Below are 19,442 nucleotides of genomic sequence, written 5' to 3'. Positions count from 1 at the left end.
CAGCATAGTACTGGCACAAAAACAGACACACAGATCAATGGAACAGAGTAAAGGGCCAAGAAATAGACCCACACACCTATGGTCAATTAATCTATGACAAAGAAGGCAAGACTATACAATGGAGAAAAGACAGTCTCTTCAATAAGTGCTGCTGGGAAAACTGGACAGCCACATGTAAAACAATGAGATTAGAATATTACCTCACACTATATACAAAAATAAACTCAAAATGGATTAAAGACCAAAATGGATTAAATGTAAAGACCTGAAACTGTAAAACTCTTAGAAGAGAACATAGGCAGAACACTCTGCCATAAATCATACCAATATTTTTCTGGATCTGCCTCTTAAGGCAAAAGAAATAAAAGCAAAAATAAACAAGTGGGACATAATTAAACTTAAAAGCTTTTGTACAGCAAAGGAAACCATCAACAAAACAAAAAGACAACCTACAGAATGGGAGAAAATGTATGGAAATGATATCACTGACAAGAGGTTAATATCCAAAATATACAAAGAGCTCAGACAACTCAATATCAAAAAAAAAAAAGAAAGAAAAACAAACCCACAAACAACCCAATCAAAAAAACAGGCAGAAGACCTCAACAGACATTTTTCCAAAGAAAACATACAGATGGCTAACAGGCACATGAAAAGATGCTCAACATGGCTAATTATTAGAGAAATTCAAATCAAAACCACAATGAGGTATCACCTCATACCTGTTAGAGTGGCTATCATCAAAAAGTTTACAAATAAATGCTAGCTAGGATGTGGAGAAAAGGGAACCCTCATACATTGTTGGTGGGAATGTAAGTTGGTGCAGCCACTATGGAAAACAGTGTGGAGGTCCCTAAACTAAAACTAAAAACAGAGTTACCATATGATCCAGCAATTCTATTCCTGAGTATATAGCTGGAAAAAATGAAAACACTAATTTGAAAAGATACATGTACCCCAATGTTCACAGCAACACTGTCTACAATAGCCAAGACATGGAAGCAACCTAAATGCCCATCAACAGACGAATGGATACAGAAGATGTGGTGTGGATACAGAAGATATACACACAGTGATATATACACATATATACACACAATGGAATATTACTCAACTGAAAAAAAGAATGAATTTCTGCCATTTTCAGCAATGTGGATGGACCTACAGAATATTATTCTTAGTGAGATAAGTCAGGCAGAGAGAAAGACAAGTGTTGTGATATCACTTATATGCGGAATCTAAACAAAATACAAATGAATGTATACCTAAAACAGAAACAGACTCACAGATACAGAAAACAAACTAGTGGTTACCAAAGGGAAGAGGAAAGGGGTGAGGGGCAACTTAGGGGTATGGGATTAAGAGATACAAACTAGGGCTTCCCTGGTGGCGCAGTGGTTGAGAGTCCGCCTGCCGATGCAGGGGACATGGGTTCGTGCCCCGGTCCGGGAAGATCCCACATGCCGCGGAGCGGCTGGGCCCGTGAGCCATGGCCGCTGAGCCTGCGCGTCTGGAGTCTGTGCTCCGCAACGGGAGAGGCCACAACAGTGAGAGGCCCGCGTACCGCAAAAAAAAAAAAAAAAAAAAAAGAGATACAAACTATTATGTATAAAATAGATAAGCAACAAGGATATATTGTACAGTTCAGGGAATTAAAGCCATTATCCTGTAATAAGTTTTAATGGAGTATAATCTGTAAAAATACTGATTCACTATGCTGTACAACTGAAACTAATAAAATATTGGAAATCAACTGTACTTCAATTTAAAAAAAAGACTGCCCATACCAAGTGTTGGCAAGAATATGGAAGAACTGGAGTCCTTGTAACTGCTGGTGTAAAATGACACTTTGGAAAACAATTTGGCAGGTTTTTTTTTGTTTTTTGTTTTTGTTTTTTTTTGCGGTATGCGGGCCTCTCACTGTTGTGGCCTCTCCTGTTGCGGAGCACAGGCTCCGGACGCGCAGGCTCAGCGGCCATGGCTCACGGGCCCAGCCGCTCCGCAGCATGTGGGACCTTCCCGGACCAGGGCACGAATCCGCGTCCCCTGCATCGGCAGGCAGACTCCCAACCACTGCGCCACCAGGGAAGCCCAATTTGGCAGTTTTTTAAAGTTAAATATATACCTACTGGAAGCAACTCGATGTCCATTAACAGGCAAATGGATAAATAAATGGTGTATATCCATAAAACCCTACTCAGTAGTAAAAAGGCAAAAACTATCAATACATAGGACTTGGATGACTCTCAGAATAGCTTGGCTGAGCGAAAAGAAGGCAGACCAGGAAAAAAAAAAAGAGTATATACTGTATGAGTCTGTTTATATAAAATTTTAGAAAATGCAAACTAGTCAATGGTGATAGAAGGCAGATCAGCAGTTGCCTGGGGATGGGGGAGAGAGGGGAGGGAGGGAGGAGGGACCACAAAAGGCCAGGAAGAAACTTCTGGGGGTGACGGATACATGCTCATTATCTTATATGGTGATGGTTTCATAGGGATATCCACACATCAGAACTCATCCATTATACACTTTATATACGTGTAGTTTATTGTACAACAAAATTGTAAAAAAAAAGGGAAAAAAGAGAAGACCATTTAAAAAGATAACTAAATGGGAATGCCTGCTCAGATGCAAGCTTGTATATTGGTGTTCATGTTCAATCAGTCGTCCTTTTTGAAAAATAGCCCAGCTTAAACTTATTTCCTTCTGTATTAGTTTGCCGTAACAAAATACCACAGGTTAGGTGGTTTAAACAACAGAAATGTATTTCTCACCATTCTGGAGACTAGAAGTCCCAGATCAAGGTACCGACTGACTCAGTTCTCCTCCTGGTTTGTAGACGGTGCCTTCTCGCTGTGTCCTCATGTGGAGGGGAGAGCTCGCTCTTCTAAGGCCACAGTCCTACTGGATTAGGGCCTCACGCTTATGACTTCATTTAACCTTACCTCCTGAAAACCCTATCTCCAGATACAGTCACACTAGGGGGTGCTCTGATGGATGCATTTGGTGGCTGAGGCGGGGTTTGGGGGGGACGACACAGTTCAGTCCTGACATGATATTTCTGGTTTCTTAGCTTTTTTGATAGTGTTTATAACACGCAAGGAAACCACAGCCCTTTTCCTTATCCATAAACTCACTTCTGCTAGATGAGCCTTTTTTTTTTTCAGATGAGCTTTTGTCATAAGATTACTGGAAGACTAATTCACCTGTCCAAATCTGGACTATTTCCATCCCTCCAGCAGATCTGAAAGGAAGACCAGCACAAAAAAAAAAAAAGAAAAAAATCCTTGGCTCAGATGCAAAATAAATAGACTATCCTAGCTATCAATTATTGGCAGCCTATCAGACTCCCTTCAGCAAAAAGAAATGCACTTTTCCAGAAGGAGCATGTCAGCCGTATGGTGTTTGAGTGGCTCACGGTGAGGCCATTCTCTCAACCCTGAACAGCAAAGCGCCTGCCAGTTCTCAGCTCCTTCTGGAGAGCCTGGGGTAGGGTAAGAAGCAATGATGCCACCTAGGGCATCACCCACAAAAAGAAGGAAGATAGAACAGTGGCACAGGATGGGGCAGCCTTCACGCATTAGCAACGGGAGTTCTATTAGCTGCATCTCTCAAGTCCCAGTGCCAAGAAGATCAGAACACTGCCAGAAACAAGTGGGCGTTGTGCTCACCACTCTCCGGCAGAGGTGCAGGATCTACTTTATTTACAGGTGAAAGGAGTCAGTAATTGCCAACAACATCCTTTAAGTTTGGTCTCTTCTCAGAAGGCATTTAGGCCCATGACTTTCCAATATGACCCTGACACCCCATTTATCTGACACCTTCTACCCTCAAGGTCACCACCCCAGACAGGAGCAATAGGTTGCTGGAAAATGACTAAAATAAATGCCCTAAACGGAGACACCATCTCTCTACTGGATGGGGGCCCAAAAGTGAGTCGACAAGATGGAAGCAGGCATCACGTGGGCTGAGAGGGGCTCAAGGCCTGACTCCAGCTCACTTGCTAAGCAGAGTCTGGTCCAGCAGGGATCACGGGCAGCAATTCTGACTGTGTCTCAGTGGGAGGAGGACTGCAAGGGTCCTCACAGGGAGACAGATGGGGAAGCCCAACCTGGAGGGCTGGACTCCCCTAAAAGACACCCTGCAAAGAGCCCCACAAAGAAGCTGGTGCAGAGCCGCTGAGGTGCAGTCACGTGGGCACAAGTCATCAGGGTCATGGTCTAAATGTCTGTGTCCCTCCGTGTGATGGTCTTAGGAGGTGGGCCTTTGGGAGGTGATTAGGTCATGAGGGTGGAGCCCTCGAGAGTGGGATCTCTGCCCCTTCCACCACGTGAGGACACAACCAAAGACAGCCAACTGTGAACGAGGAAGAGGGCCCTTACTAGACACTGAATCTGCCTACACCTTGACCTTGGCTTCAGCCTCCAGAACAGTGAGAAATAAATGTCTGTTGTCGATAAGGCCCCCAGGTTGTGGTATTGTCACAGCAGCCCCAGTGGACTGAGGCAGTCTGGAAGGCTGCCCTGAGGGACTCGGAAGTTCCGGGCACATCCTGTATTACTACACACACAAGAGCTGAAGTTCTCCACAGTGCTCCAGGGCAGTAAAAAATGATTAAATAAATAACGCTCTACTCTTCCGTGAGGCACGTGATGAAAAGCCACCTGGGCTTCCACCAGAAATGAACTTTTTTAAACAGCTGATACGTGGAGGGACAAATTGCAGTTCATTATCATACCCTGTTATGGGCTGAACTGTGTCCCCAAAATTCGTATGTTGAAACCCTGACCCCCGGTACCTCAGAATGTGGATGTATTTGGAGACAGGGTCCTTGAAGAGGTGACCAAGGTAAAATGAGATCATATAGGTGGTGTCCAATATGACTGACTGGTGGCCTTCTAAGAAGAGGAGATTAGGACACAGACACACAAGGAGAAGAGGACACAGCGACAGGCAGCTGTCGGCAAGCCAAGGAGAGAGGCCTCAGAAGAAACCAAATCTGCCGACACCTTGATCTTGGACTTCCGGCCCCCAGACCTTCGAGGAAATCAAGTTCTGTTCTTGCAGCCACCCAGTCTGTGGTATTTTGTTATGGCAGCCCTAGCAAACTAACCAAGACCCCAAACTAAAGAGGCTTTATCTGAACTAATGCTATTTAACAGAGAAGCAGTTATCAGGGCTCGGGTAAACGTCAGGATCCAGGTGAGACTCATCAAGATTTTAGGTAGACGAGGTCTTGGAGCTGATCTGTAAAGAGCCAGAACAGTTCACCTGGTCTCCGAGCTCCGGCCACCTTCTTCCCATCATGCCACAACAAGGAGGCTCCGCTTTAAAAAGCAGGTGTTTGTCGTTCAGCGTTAAGACTTCAGAAGATGAAATACTTAACAATACCCAAGACCTATTTCCCTTGCTACTCATGCATGTCATCTGCTATCTGGCCATTCAGAACCATTATGACTTTTTTTAAAAGAAGCTTCAGTGCTAAGGTTTTTTAAATGTACAGAGTTTAAATAAACTATCCTTCATTTCCATAATCAAAGTTCTACCCCAGGCTTGGTACAGTGGTTGGGTTCATAGGGCTCAAATGCACTTGATCAAAACTTATCTAAAAATGATCCGTGAAAGGTGACAGCTTGAAGTCTCAGATAAACAATGAAGCAAAAATTACCCTGTTCAGGTTGATACACATAAAACTATAAAAGATAAACTTTTCCATAATACAGAAAGATTCTAAAAATGATACTGAAACTTTAGCAAGTTTTAGAAATAATATCATTAGAACCTGTCTATAGTCCGACAAACCAAAACCTCTTGGGGCTCAGTTTTCTCTTGTCAAGTTGAGCCAGATACACTTCTGCTGTTGAGTATATGGTTTATGTTTTATAACTTGCAATCGTCCACCTTAATTACAACACAGCTGCATCTAACTTTGCACACCACGATATTGTTTCTGCTTGCATTTTTTACTAGTTCGTCACTAATTCACTCACTGAATTTGTGTGTCCACACAAGAGTCCAAGAAGTCTAGGCATCACAAAAGCCTTAAGAAAATTTTTTGTTCGCATCAACTCCTATCAGGTCCCCTTGAATGCACAAGTCGCGAGTCTCCCAGAAGTAAGTGATCGCTAAGCTGATCAAGGCTCGCTCTCTCCAGCACCTTCCCAAACCCTCCACGTCCAGTAACTCTGATCCGGGTGCTGAGGCTGCCCACTCCCACCCACAGGCTCCCGTGATCAGGCTCATTCCCCACGCATCAGCCGGAGGGATTCCCCTACGGAGAAAGGCAGTGATGGGTCACCTTGCTCAAAGCCTTCCTGGAAGCTCAGTGGCGTCCCTCCATCGCAGGACAAAGCCCGGTGACCTGCCCTGGCTACCTCTCCTCTCCAGCCACGCCCACCCCCTGCTGGACCTTGGACTCAGGCCCGTGTCCCAGATGGCCTCCCCACCAGCTAGCTCGACGCATCCGGGCCTCTGCTCAAATCTCCAATGTCACATTATCAGACAGCCGTCTCTGCCTGAGCCAGCATCCCATCCTCCTTCCTCACTACCAGCTCTCCTCGTTAACTTCTCCTCTTAGCATTCAGCCCCCAACGGCACGTATTTATTCGCTGTCTGTCTGCTACCAGCAAAGCCTTAGGTTCCATGACAGCAGGAACCGTGTATTCAGTGCTGGGTCCCAAGCACCTGAGTGTTCAGTACACAGTGGTTCTACCACTGTATCGGTTTGCTAGGGTTTCTGTAACAAAGCACCACCCGCGGGGAGGCCTACAACAACAGAAATGGAGGCCGGGAGTCTGAGATCAAGGTGTCGGCAGGGCTGGCTCCTTCCGAGGCAGTGAGGGACAATCTGCTCCAGGCCGCTCTTCTAGCCTCCGGCAGTTTGCTGGCAATCTTGGCATTCCTTGGCTTTTAACTGCATCACCCGGATCTCTGCCTTCATTGTCATGGCGTCTTCCCTCTCTGCATGTCTGTGTCTGTGTCCAAATTTCCCCCTTTTATAAGGACACAGTCATCCTGGATAATGACCTCGTCTTAACTTGACTGGCCCTGTAAAGATCAGATCTCCAAAGAAGGCCACACTCTGAGATACTGGGGGTTACGACAGGTCTATTTTGGAGGACACAATTCAACCCCTAACAACCACTGAGCAGCCATATGACATGGGGCAAGTTAGTTAACTTCACCAGTAAAATGGGGCTAATAATCGGATCTGCCTCGTTTGGCTAATGAAGAAAGCAAAGAGGTACATCCCTGACCCCCTCATGTGAGCCACAGACACTGACATGGAAATAGCTGGGGGCCCTGCTCCAGAGCACTGTGTTGGAGGCCGGCAGACAGGGTCTGGGTTCAATCTCAAGACATGCTGTAAGTCTATACAAGGATGCACACCAGGTCCTCAGCACAGTGCGCTCTCTACGGATGTCAGCTGTCATCGGCAAGGCTGGGGGAGGGACAGACGACGGTGTCGCCCTCATCCCACCGACATCTTGCAAATTCATCAAGGGGGCCACTCACCCTCATTACCTAATCATTGCAGCAGAGGACAGGAAGCTGGAGCAAAGAGGACACAGGAGCGGGGTTACATGGAATTGGCTGACAACAAAAAGTTGTCTTTTTAAAACTCTTATCCAATACAACTCGTATCCCACAGCCCATGGACATCACACTGGAACATCTTCCAGACGCTCAAACTAACATCTTCGGGCTTCCCTGGTGGCGCAGTGGTTGGGAGTCTGCCTGCCGATGCAGGGGACGCGGGTTCGTGCCCCGGTCTGGGGGGTCCTACGTGCCGCCTAGCGGCTGGGCCCGTGAGCCATGGCCGCTGAGCCTGCGCGTCCAGAGCCTGTGCTCCGCAACAGGAGAGACCGCGGCAGTGTGAGGCCCGCGTACCGCAAAAAAAAAAAAACTAACACCTTCCAACGGGAGCCCCTGGTCTCCCTGCCCAGCCTCCCTATCACATCCTTTCAGCTTCTCAAGCCAAAAACCTTGCAGAAACCTGCGAGTCATGCTGGACTCCTCTTTTCCCCTTATATCCCACATCCGCTCCGCGAACAAAGCCTGTGAGCAACACCTTCAAAGTACATTCAGAATCCAAACACGTCCCTGCTGGCCCATCTACGTTACAGCAACAGCTCCTAAATGGTCTCCCTGCTGCTGCCTGGCCCCACCCAGTAGAGCAGCTGGAAATGGTTCTAGCACCTAAAAGGGAAGCCAGGTTGTGGCACTCTGCCGGGCAGCCGCCCCCAGCTCAGGGGCCACTGTCAGACTCCAGCTTTAAAGGACCGACACGATCAGACGTCCTCCCACCTTTCCTCTGCAGCCTCGTTTCCTACACTCTCCCCATCCCTCGCCTGCTCTGTGGCAACCTCCCTGGCCTCAGACACACCAGAGCCTCTGGGCTTGGTCAAATGGCATCGTCTCAGCAACCCTCACCCTCCCTTCCCTTCTTCACGGTTCCCACAGCACTCATCACCACCTAAAAACACGTCTATTTTATCATCCAGCTTCCCCCATCCCCACCAGCATGAGGGCACGGTCTTGTCAGTTTTGCTCTCTGCTGCACCCTGGCACCTACTGGCACATTTTAGGCACTCAGATGGCCATTGAAAGAATGAATGGCTAATGCTTTCAAAGTTCCTTAAAGAAAGATTCAACTGTACTCAATAACCTGGGTTGGGTTAAAATGATTAAACATTTCTGAAAGTTTTTCAGGTACAGTGAAACAAAGCCTGTTTCACAGAATACCTCAATGCTCAAGAACTGCACTTTCCAAGTTTATAATTTTACCTACCTCAAAATATACATGTTCCTAAATAAATGGAAAGACATTCTGTGTTCATGGATTAGAAGACAATACTGTTAATACGGCAATACTCCCCAAAGTGATCTACAGAATCAGTGCAATCCCTATCAAAATCCCACTTGGCTTTTTTGCAGAAATTAACAAGCTGATCCTAAAATTCACATGGAATTTCAAGGAATCCAGAACAATTCTAAAAAAAAACAACAAAGTTGAAGGACTCTTACTTCCTCACTTCAAAACTTACTACAAAGCTATAATAATCAAAATGTGTGGTATTGGCATAAGGATAAACATATAAATCAATGAAAAAAATGAAAGTCCAGAATTAAATCCATCTCTCTATAGTTAATTGGGATTCCAAGACCCTTCAAAAGAACAGTCTCTTCAACGGATGGCTTTGCACACGCAAAACAACTGGATTTCCACACACAAAAGAATGAAGTTGGAGCCCCACCTCACGCCATGTACAAAAATTAACTCAGTCAGAATGGCTATCATCAAAAGGTCTACAAATAATAAATGCTGGACAGGGTGTGGAGCAAAGGGAACCCTCTTGCGCTGTTGGTGGGAATGTAAATTGATACAGCCGCTATGGAGAACAGTATGGAGGTTCCTTAAAAAACTAAAAATATGACCCATATGACCCAGCAATCCCACTCTTGGGCATATATCCAGAGAAAAGCATAATTTGAAAAGACACATGCATAAAAAGGGGGTGGGGGACTTCCCTGGAGGTCTAGTGGTTAAGACTGTTCTCTCCAATGCAGGGGGCACGGTTTTGATCCCTGGTCGGGGAACTAAGATCCTGCATGCCACACAGCCTGGCCAGAAAAAAAAAAAAAAGAAAAGATACATGCACTGAAATGTTCACTGAAGCACTAGCTACAATAGCCAAGACAATGGAAGCAACCTAAATGTCCACTGACAAAGGAATGGATAAAGAAAATGTGGTACATATATACAATGGAATATCAGCTGTAAAAGAAGAATGAAATAATACCATTTTCAGCAACATGGATGGACCTAGAGATTACCATACTAGTGAACTAAGTCAGACAGAGAAAGACAAATATCATGTGATATCACTTATATGTGGAATCTTAAAAAAAAATGATACAAATGACCTTAATTACACACAGAAACAGACTCAGACTTCAAAAACAAACTGATGGTTACCAAAGGGGAAAGGTGGGGGGAGGGATAAATCAGGAGTTTGGGATTAACATATACACACTACTATATATAAACAGATAATCAACAAGGACGTACTGTATAGCACAGGGAACTGTACTCAATAATCTGAAATAACCTATATGGGAAAAGAATCTAAAAAAGAATGGATATATGTATAACTGAATCACTTTGCTATGCACCTGAAACTAATGCAACATTGTAAATCAACTATACTCTAATAGAAAGTAAAAAATTAAATTTAAAGAAAAAGAAAATGTTTCCAGAACATCAGAATGCATGCACATGCCCCAAACCCACCCCTCTTCCATCCCAGAGATATCTAATATCCCTGGTTATATACAATAATATGGGTTATTGTGTTTATCATGTATTTTTTAGAAGTTTTGGCCCATATGTTGTTTGCATTTCCCAATGGTAGATTGTTTAATTTTACATGTTTGAATTGCATGTGTGCTATGAGTTAATTTTATCCTTACTACATACTTGATATTCATCTATGAAAAACAAAAAACAAAAACAAAACACAAATTAAAATGAATCAAAGACCTAAATGTAAGAATTAAAACTATAAAACTCTTAGAAGAAAACACGGGTAAATCTCCATGATCTTGGATTTGGCAATGGTTTCTTAGATATTCACCAAAAGTACAAGCAACAGAAGAAAAAACGTTAAAATTGGACTTCATCAAAAATTTAAAAATTTTGTGCATCAGAAGACACTATCGCGCTTCCCTGGTGGCGCAGTGGTTGAGAGTCCGTCTGCCGATACAGGGGACACGGGTTCGTGCCCTGGTCCAGGAAGATCCCACATGCCGTGAAGCGGCTGGGCCCGTGAGCCATGGCCGCTGAGCCTGCGCGTCCGGAGCCTGTGCTCCGCGACGGGAGAGGCCACAATGGTGAGGGGCCCGTGTACCACACAAAAAGAACAAAAAACCTGAAAATAAGTGTTACTGAGACTGAGAAGAAACTGGAGCCTTCATACATTGCTGGTGGGCATGTAAAATGGGGCAGTCACTGAGGAAAAGAGTTTGGTGGTTCCTCAATAAGTTTAATATAGAATGACCACATGACTGAGTAATTCTACTCCTAGGTATAAACCCGGAAGAAATGAAAATAGTGTTCAAACAAAAACTTGTATTATGAATATCCATACAGTCCTATTCACACGAGCCAACAGGTAGAAACCCAACTGATGAATGGATAAACAAAATGCGGTCTGTTCATACAATGGAACATGATTCAGCCATAGAAAGCAATGAAGTACTGATACACACTACAACGTGCATGAACCTTGGAAACATGCTAAGTGAAAGAAGCCCAACACAAAATACCACATCATTGTACCAGTCCTTTTGTATGAAATATTCATAGACACAGGAAGTGGATTAGTGGCTGCCAGGGACAGGGGAAGGGGAGTAACGGAGAGGGTTTCCTTTGGGGTGGTGAAAATGTCCTAGAACTAGATAGTGGGGATGGCCGCACAGCATCATGAATGTACTAAAAGCCACTTAACCGCCCACTTTAAAATGGCTGAACGGTAAATTTTATGTTACATGAATTTTAACTCAACAGAAAAATAGTGAACACACACCCCCTCCCCAAAAGTATGCTGTTTTTAGATTCCAGGAGAGTCAAGTACTAAAACAGAGAAACATCTAGAAGAACCCGAATCTGTCCAAGTCCCATTCCAGGGCTTCTCGCTTTCCCCTGGAAAGGCAACCCACCTTCGTTTAAGACAGTGAATGTTACCTTCAGCTAGAAAAAGTCCTGAGTCAGAGCTCTACAGCCAAAGCAATCTCAAGCCCTTATTTGCTGTTTTATTACACGTCTCCACCCCAGCCAGCACCAGCCGTGATGTTCACATGTTGTAAATACACTTTGCAGAGACCGTGCAGTTTCCCGGCCACTGCCTGTAATAACTGCCTATCTCCTCTTTGCCATCTGTGGGTGCTGATAGCTGCTTTCGGGAGGTTGGTGCTGGACGGCTGCCCAGGCGCTGCCCCCGTGGTCAGGCTGCTCGCATTCTCACTCCCCCTACCCTGGTCCCTTGAAGAGGTAAACGGACAGATTCTTTCTCTTTAGCGAGGTTTGTTATAGAGTCCCCTGGTGTGTGTTACCCGGGGAATGGGGACCTCCCAGACTAGGCTGGACATCTCCCAGCTCCCATATGGCACTCGGGCTCCAAAGTCAGGTGTCACAGCCAGGAGCCCCGGCCAGACAGTAACGGAGCCAGGCACAGCCTCTTCGAGCCCAGGTATCTTCTTCCTACAGGTCACAGTGGTCGCCTGAGTGTTTGAGCATCACTGTGTCACCCTCCTTCTGGGCAGGATGGAAAAATACAATGGTCCCCATCCACAGAACACGAGGTCAGGACCACATGCGACCAGTTTTGGTTTTCTCAGACGCAACCCCTTTTCCTTCGTCCAAACACATGCACAATTTCTGGGCAGATTTCGGTAATTATTTCATCCTTTATTCTTCTAGGAGTTACCAGTTTGCAGTAAAATGGTGAAAAAAGTAGACTGGAGAAGAAAAAGCCATAAAGATCCTAAGCAGTACACGAAGGACAATTCATCTTTGAATAACTGGATAATTTATAAATTTATCTTGTTCAGACCTAAATATTGTTGAGAAAACAGACTGTTCAGCTGTTCTATCGACTATATCCACACTGCATGTCTATGCTCAGAAAAAAAAGGGCTGAAAGTGGAGGGTACGTACACCAATAGGTTAATAGTGGGTGGGTAACAGAATTATGGGTGGTTCTGCTTATCTAATGGCTGTAATCAGCATGTAGTGTAATATTAAAAAGACAAGTCCTGGAAATAATAAAAGGACAGCTGTGTCCCTGCAATCCACTCCCTGCCCCACATACCTTGTTGAGCTTGCCCAGTGAGGATATGAGATCCGCCCATTCGCTGGAGGACTCAAAATTTCTTAAAGCCTTTTCAATCACAGAAGAGTAATTTCTGTATCTGTAATCATTCAATAGCTCCTGCTCTTCTGGGTCCATTCTCGCAGCAGAGAAGGTATCTAAGAGGGAATCAGTGAATAAACAAATGAGGCAGCTCTTCGAGGATGAAAAGTGTTCCCAGCCCAGAGTCCCAGGGGACACACAGCCACAAACGTTCCTATGCACAAACGTGCTGGGCGATCCAACTCAAATATTTAGCAAGGCTGCTGAGCCAGGCACGATGGCAGATAAAAGATAAACGGTTCCGGCCCTACTGGACTCCGAGGGAGACAAATGGACAGAGCAGAAAGAAGTGAAACGCTAGAGTTCCACTCAATGGACAAAATGAATTCTAGGAGCCAAGTCACAAAGTGGCTAACTGCATGTTGTTGCTGACTGGTAATTCTCAACGCAGGCGGTCCCCTCCAGCATAGGGCATTTATAAAACCTAAGGAAAAGCCCATCTATGGTCTTAATTGAACAGTTGGTTTAGGAATCCAATCCTCTACAACTAGACTCGGAGAGAGGACTGGAAATATTCTACAAGAAAACCAGGAGGAAAAAAAGGACCTAAGGGTGAAGCGTCTGACAGCAGTGGTGTCAGAAACCCACCGCGTGCCTGTTCATTTACTAAGTGCCAATTATCTGCCAGGCCCCCGACAGCTCTATGCCCCTGGGTGAGGAGTCTGCACGGAGGTGTGTCACACCAGGGCCCAAGCAGTCATCATTTTATTCTGGCCCTTGTATATTCTTTGATGGATTCTCTCTTTTTTTTTCCTGTGGCTAGATGCATTCATTATATATGAACCACTACAGCTACTGCAAAGCCCGAGACATCGACTACCTGAGCCCGATGCCAACAGCAACCATTTCCTTTTCTTCTCATCCCCAATGTGACAAAAGGAAACATGAGATGCTGCAGATTTGCATTTTTGAAAACATCCACCATTTATACATTATAACATATAGAAATACACGCTTAAGTTTTGTTTTTACTCCTTCATTTAAAAAAAAAAATCTGAAGGTCAAGCCATCAGTCTATTCAAACAAGTTACAGCTCTGAAAAGCACTCCACAAGGCGTGGAAATGTCGAATCGTTCTCTTGACTTGTCGCCAAGCTCCATACTCCAATGTTTTCTCAAAAGTGATGCCTTAGGGTTTCCACTTGCCTCCCTTCTCTAGTCTTCATCTGATTAAGATCTATTTAAAGTGTGGCAGGCACCCACACCAAATTCCTTGCCCCCTTTTCCACACTAAGAGAACCCTCATTTTGCTCAGGGCGGCACTATAGTTCCCAGCCTCCCTTACAGCTAGGTGGCCGTATGACAGTGCTGGACAAATAGAAGCTGCTGGTGGGGGACTCTTCTGGCCTGTTGTCCTCCACCTTTCCCCTTCTTTCTGCCCAAAACAAAGGTTTGATGCTGGAGCTGAAGCCACATCTTGCAACCGCGAGGAAAGAGCCATCTTTAAGGCACGACTTCCCTGCATAAGTGGAAGCACAGAGCAGTTGAGGCCCCAGATGGCTTTAAGAAGGTGCCATACCAACCCTGGACACTCTGCCCCTGGACTTACTGTTTTCTGCACATAAGAGCTAATTTGTTTAAGCTGCCATTCAATCAAGTTTTCTGTTACTCACAACCAAACACAATCCTGTTTGATTTATGGACCTAAGTAATATCTCACTAGGACGTGGTCTGAAAGGAGAGAGAAATACAGAGCAATGGTGACATGATTAAATCCCCTGAGTTGGAGTTAGTTGGCTAACCGAGCTGCATGCTGTCAGTCAAATAAAAAGCCAGATATCGCAGACGGAAGAAACTGAACTGCAGGGTCAACGTGATGTTTAAGCCTCAATCTTTCATTTATTGGCCACAGTGAGGTTGTAAGACTCCCACGATATCTTCTACTTCACTTTCCGATTGCTCTGGGCCCATTGTGGTCTTCTTCAGGCCAACGCAACTTTCGAGTTGCCAACGTCAGTGGACCCTGTTTCCTCATTCACCTCTCAGGAGGGCTGTGCAGCAGGCCACTTCCTCCTTCTCCAAACAGCCTCCTGTCTGCCCACACTCCTCTGGCCCACCGACATCTCTGCTGTACCTTCTCTGCAGGCCCATCCTCCTCTACACGACTGCCAAATGTTGGCATTCCCAGGCCTTCCCAGCTTGGGCCTTCTCTCTCTCTCTCCACCCCCAATGATCTCTCCATTCCTTTAACTAACTAATACCATCTTCATGCTCATGACCCACAGATTTATAACCTCCCGAACCTCCCCCTCCAAGGCCCAAATTCATGCAAGTGTTTCCTTGACTTCTCCACCCGGATATGGCACGCGTGTCTCAAACCAGGTGCATCCCAAACTAGACACTCGAGTGTCCATCAACAAAACGTGGTCTAGCCACACGATGGCACGCTCTTCAGCAATGAGAAGGAACAGAGTCCTGAAACATGTGACGGGGTGGATGAAGCTGGAAATTACAAGCTTAGTGGAAGAAGCCAGTCATAAAAGGCCACATACTGTACGATTCCATCTATATGAAATGCCCAGAATAGGCCAATCTGTAGAGATGCAAGTAGATTAAACAGTAGTTGCCTAGGGTGGGGAGTACGAACTGGGGAGTATCTGCAAATGGGCACAAGGGTTCTTTTGGGGGGTAATGGAAATGCGCTAAAATCAGATTATGGTGATGTCTGTACACCTCTGTAAATTTACTAAAAATCACTGAACAGTATATTTCAATGACTGAATTTTATGGTCTGTAAATTATACCTCAATAACACTGTTTTTGAAAAACCCTCTTTGTTTCTTCTTTTCCAATATAGTTTATTACAGGATATGGAATATAGATCCCGGTGTTATACAGTAGGACCTTATTGTTTATCCATTCTATATATAATAGTTTGCATCTGCTAATCCCAAACTCTCACTCCATCCCTCCCCTACCTCCCCTCCCCCTTGGCAACCACAAGTCTGTTCTCTATGTCTGTGAGTCTGTTTCTGTTTCGTAGATAAGTTCATTTGTGTCATATTTTAGGTTCCACATAGAAGTGATATCATATAGTATTTGTCTCTTTCTGACTTACTTCACTTAGTATGATAATCTCTAGGTCCATTCATGTTGCTAAAAATGGCATTATTTCATTCTTTTCTATGGCTGCATAATATTCCATTGCATGTATATACACCATATCTTCTTTACACATTCATCCATCAGTGGACGTTTAAGTTGCTTCCGCGTTAAAAAACCCGCTACTCTTGATTCTATCTGCTCAACCTGCTCCTTCTCCAGTCTTCTTTTCCTCAGAAAGTGGCCCCACCATCTATGGGAACTTCAACATCGTCCTGGACTCTTCCTTCTCTTCACCTGTCACACTCAACCCAAGTCCCATTGGCTCTTCTTCCAAAATACCCGTGGACTCTCCACTGTGCAAGCCACCTTTCTCCTGCAAGCCTGATGTAGAAGCTTCCTAAGGGTTCTCCTTCACTCTTGCCCCTCTCCAGTGTACTTTCACACAGCACTCCAAGTCCTCTTAAAACATAAAGCACTTCCCCACCATGTTTAAACTCTTCCCATTAAGCCTACAGTAAGTCCACATTCCCCCCACCCCACTCTGTGGCCTACAAGGCTCCACCTGACTCTCCTCAAGGCACTCTGCTTGTCCTAAGACAACTCATTCTACCACAGAGCCTTTGCACATGCTGGGCCTCTCTGCAAAAATATACTGTGCTATGCATAGGCATACAGCAAGATCGTCTGCTCATTCTTGGAAAGGCCTGCCCCTTTTGCTGAAATAATAGCCTTCATACTTTTTGAAATTATCAAGGATGGTAACGAGAGGTGTAGTTTGTTTTGCCAAGTAAAGAGATAAGACATTAGTACATCCCAACAGTCCATAAGTTTTTTTTTTTTTTTAATTCCAGGAAATGTACAGGTCTGAAATCCCGTGTCTCTGAACCACTGCAGTACTCCATGCAGTCTGTTCACTGTATTAGGTGTCCATGCACTGGAGAAAGAAACATGAACACGGCAGGGTTCTACTCTCACAGTTCAGAGCCTAATAAAAGAGGAAACACCTAAACATGTAATTTCAGTTTAATGCGGCACAGTGATGGAGGGTGGGCTGATGTAACAGAGTGAAGCTGGCAAGAAGGGCAGAGGAAGCCCAGCTACCAGCAGAGACGTCCTCAAAGTCCACAGGTGTGGGCGCTTGTCAGCAGGAAGAGAGCCTTGTCAGCAATAACATGTGTTTAGGAGGGGAGGTGGCAGAGGGGTACCACTGCTTACGGTTAGGAAGGCGTCAGCCAGGTAAGAGCAGGTAACTGGAGCAGTTCAATGTTATGGTTGGCTGTAAGAAGAAAGTACTATTCAATGTAACTAACAGCACTGGTGAGAGTTTGGAAATATGCAAGCTCTTTTATTTCAAAATATGGGGCACTTGATACTATGCTAGTAAGCGAGTCTTCTGGGGGGTGCTTGGCAAATCCATCATTTCTGCATGTATTTCTCTCATGCAACACACAAGAGTCCTAAGAGATGGGTATTATCAGCCTCCAGATGAGGATACTGGGAATCAGGCCCTCCAGAAAATTGCTGGGGTCACATAGCAAGCAACTGGCAGAATTAGGATTCCAGCTCAGGCCAGCCAGGTGCCACAGAGCCTCGACTACATTAAGCTACAGGTAAAATTAATAGTGCAGCCCTTATAGACCTCTTTTAACAATGTTTTTGCAATCTACTCTGGAAACCTTTTCTGTGAGAGACTCAATAGCTCAGTAAGACTGATAGAGTTCTACAGCCTCTTCACAATTACACCCAAAGGAGTAGTCGTATAAACAGGCGTATCAGACCAGATGAATCCGCCAGAAAATGGAAAATGTCAGCTGGGGATCTCTCACCTTAACCCTTCTTAATTTCTTAGGAAAACAAGTTTGAGTGAAAAATCAACTGTCTAGATCCAAAAGAAGTTAGTATTAAAGAGGTTTACACGAAGGACCGTTTCTGAGTTAAATGAAAACATAGGTGAGTGAAAAGTGTCAGAGTCACCCTCCCATGCGCCATCAGTCGATAATGATCCTCAGTCACAGCACAGAAACACTCCTCTGTAAGTGGTTTAATCAAGTAGGCACATGATTTTGAATCGGGTCTTTCAGAGTGGTAATTAAATTGAGGTGGCAAAAATGTAAGACACATAATGGGAGAAAGCCTTGGGGGGAGAGGAGCGCTTCCACTGCCTTACCAAAATATGCTGCAAAGATTCTCCCAAGTGTAGGGCAGCTGTCCCAGGTTAGGGAAACACCTGAGGGTAACAGACCCCATAAGCAGCGGCACTGAGTTGGTAAAAGACCATCCAGGAAGGCAGCAGCTGGCAATCCTGCAAGACGGAGGGGCCAGACGGCTGAGCGCGCACTACGGCTGGGATCCCTTCTCCGGCGGACAGTCGGGAAGACTTGGGGGGTCTTCCCTTAACAGGAAAGCCTTCATCTTATAAAGGTCTCGATCCCTAGCCCTGCTCCCCGACCAGGACCTCGAGCAAACAAAGCCGCGGCTTCGGCATCCGCCGGCCGCGGTGAGGGGCGGCCGGGCCGTGACCCACCTGACCTCTACCTGCCGGACGAGAGGCCACGCCGGGCCCGGCCGCTCTTCCTTCGCTGCGGGGAGCCGGGGGAACTGGGAGGGGACCCCGCTTAGCCTCCCGGGCTGTCCCTTGCGGGGCCGGGGCCGGAGCCCACGCCCACTAGCGGCCTCGCTAGGGCCGCCCCCGCACTGCAGCAGTGAGCGCCGGTGGGCCCCGGCCGCGCTCGGGGGAGCCACCTGCACACCAGGCCCGCCTCCAAGGCGCCGCCCGAACCCTGTGCACCCGGAGAGGAAGCACCTGCCGCTCACGGACCCTCAAGAGGAGACGCCCCGGCTCCCTCGGCTTCGCCTGGCGGCCGAAGGCGCCGGCCTGACTTACCGGCGGCGGCGACCTTTCTCGGCGGGCGCGCCCACGGGAGGCGCGGAGGAGCCCAGCTGGACGCCAAGGGTTAAACGATCGGCAGCTGCGGCGCGGCCAGCAGCCGGAACGGCGGAGAAAGCGCAGCTCCCGAGCCGCAGCGGCCGCGGCTCCAGGACACTGGGCGGGCCGGGGGGGCGGATCTTAGACGCTTGGGGGCGGGACAAGGGCGGGCCCTCGGTGCGTGGGGAGGAGCCTAGAAGGGCTGGGCCGGGAGGCGGGCCCTTGGCATATAGGGGCGTGGCCAAAGGAGGGGCTTCTCTGCGGACGGGGCGAGGCAGGGCGGAGAGGCGGGCCCTCGGCGCGTGGGGGGGCGTGGCTAAGGGAGAGCGCTCGGTGAGTGGGGCAGAGGCCTGGGAGCGTCCTCGACGCTCGGGGCAGGGCCCGGAAGACGGGCCCTTGGCTTGGGAGGCGGGACCAGGAGGCGGTACCTCGGCTGGCGGGGTGGGTCCCGGGGGCGGGTCCTGAACGCGGACTCCAGGGCGCAGGGCTCCCACCCCA

General features: G+C 46.7%; 1 protein-coding gene across 4 annotated transcripts in view; it reads right to left on the bottom strand.

The window, feature by feature from the left end:
- DOP1B (DOP1 leucine zipper like protein B) overlaps nt 1–19,066 on the bottom strand; it is a 110,755-nt gene extending 91,689 nt beyond the window's left edge. For all 4 annotated transcript variants that reach the window (XR_004349670.1, XR_004349671.1, XM_032630347.1 and 1 more), the window contains exons 1-2: nt 18,903–19,066; nt 12,873–13,030 (exon numbers count right to left, since the gene is read on the bottom strand). Coding sequence is in view for 2 of the 4 variants with exons in the window: in XM_032630347.1 (XP_032486238.1) it covers nt 12,873–13,010 (138 nt within the window). In the remaining 2 variants the exon portion in view is untranslated. The remainder of the gene's footprint in view (nt 1–12,872; nt 13,031–18,902) is intronic.
- Nucleotides 19,067–19,442: the final 376 nt, after the last annotated feature.

Source organism: Phocoena sinus, chromosome 4 (genome assembly GCF_008692025.1).
Source record: "Phocoena sinus isolate mPhoSin1 chromosome 4, mPhoSin1.pri, whole genome shotgun sequence".
NCBI classification, from domain to species: Eukaryota; Metazoa; Chordata; class Mammalia; order Artiodactyla; family Phocoenidae; genus Phocoena; species Phocoena sinus.
This window is presented reverse-complemented; position numbering and strand designations above follow the sequence as displayed.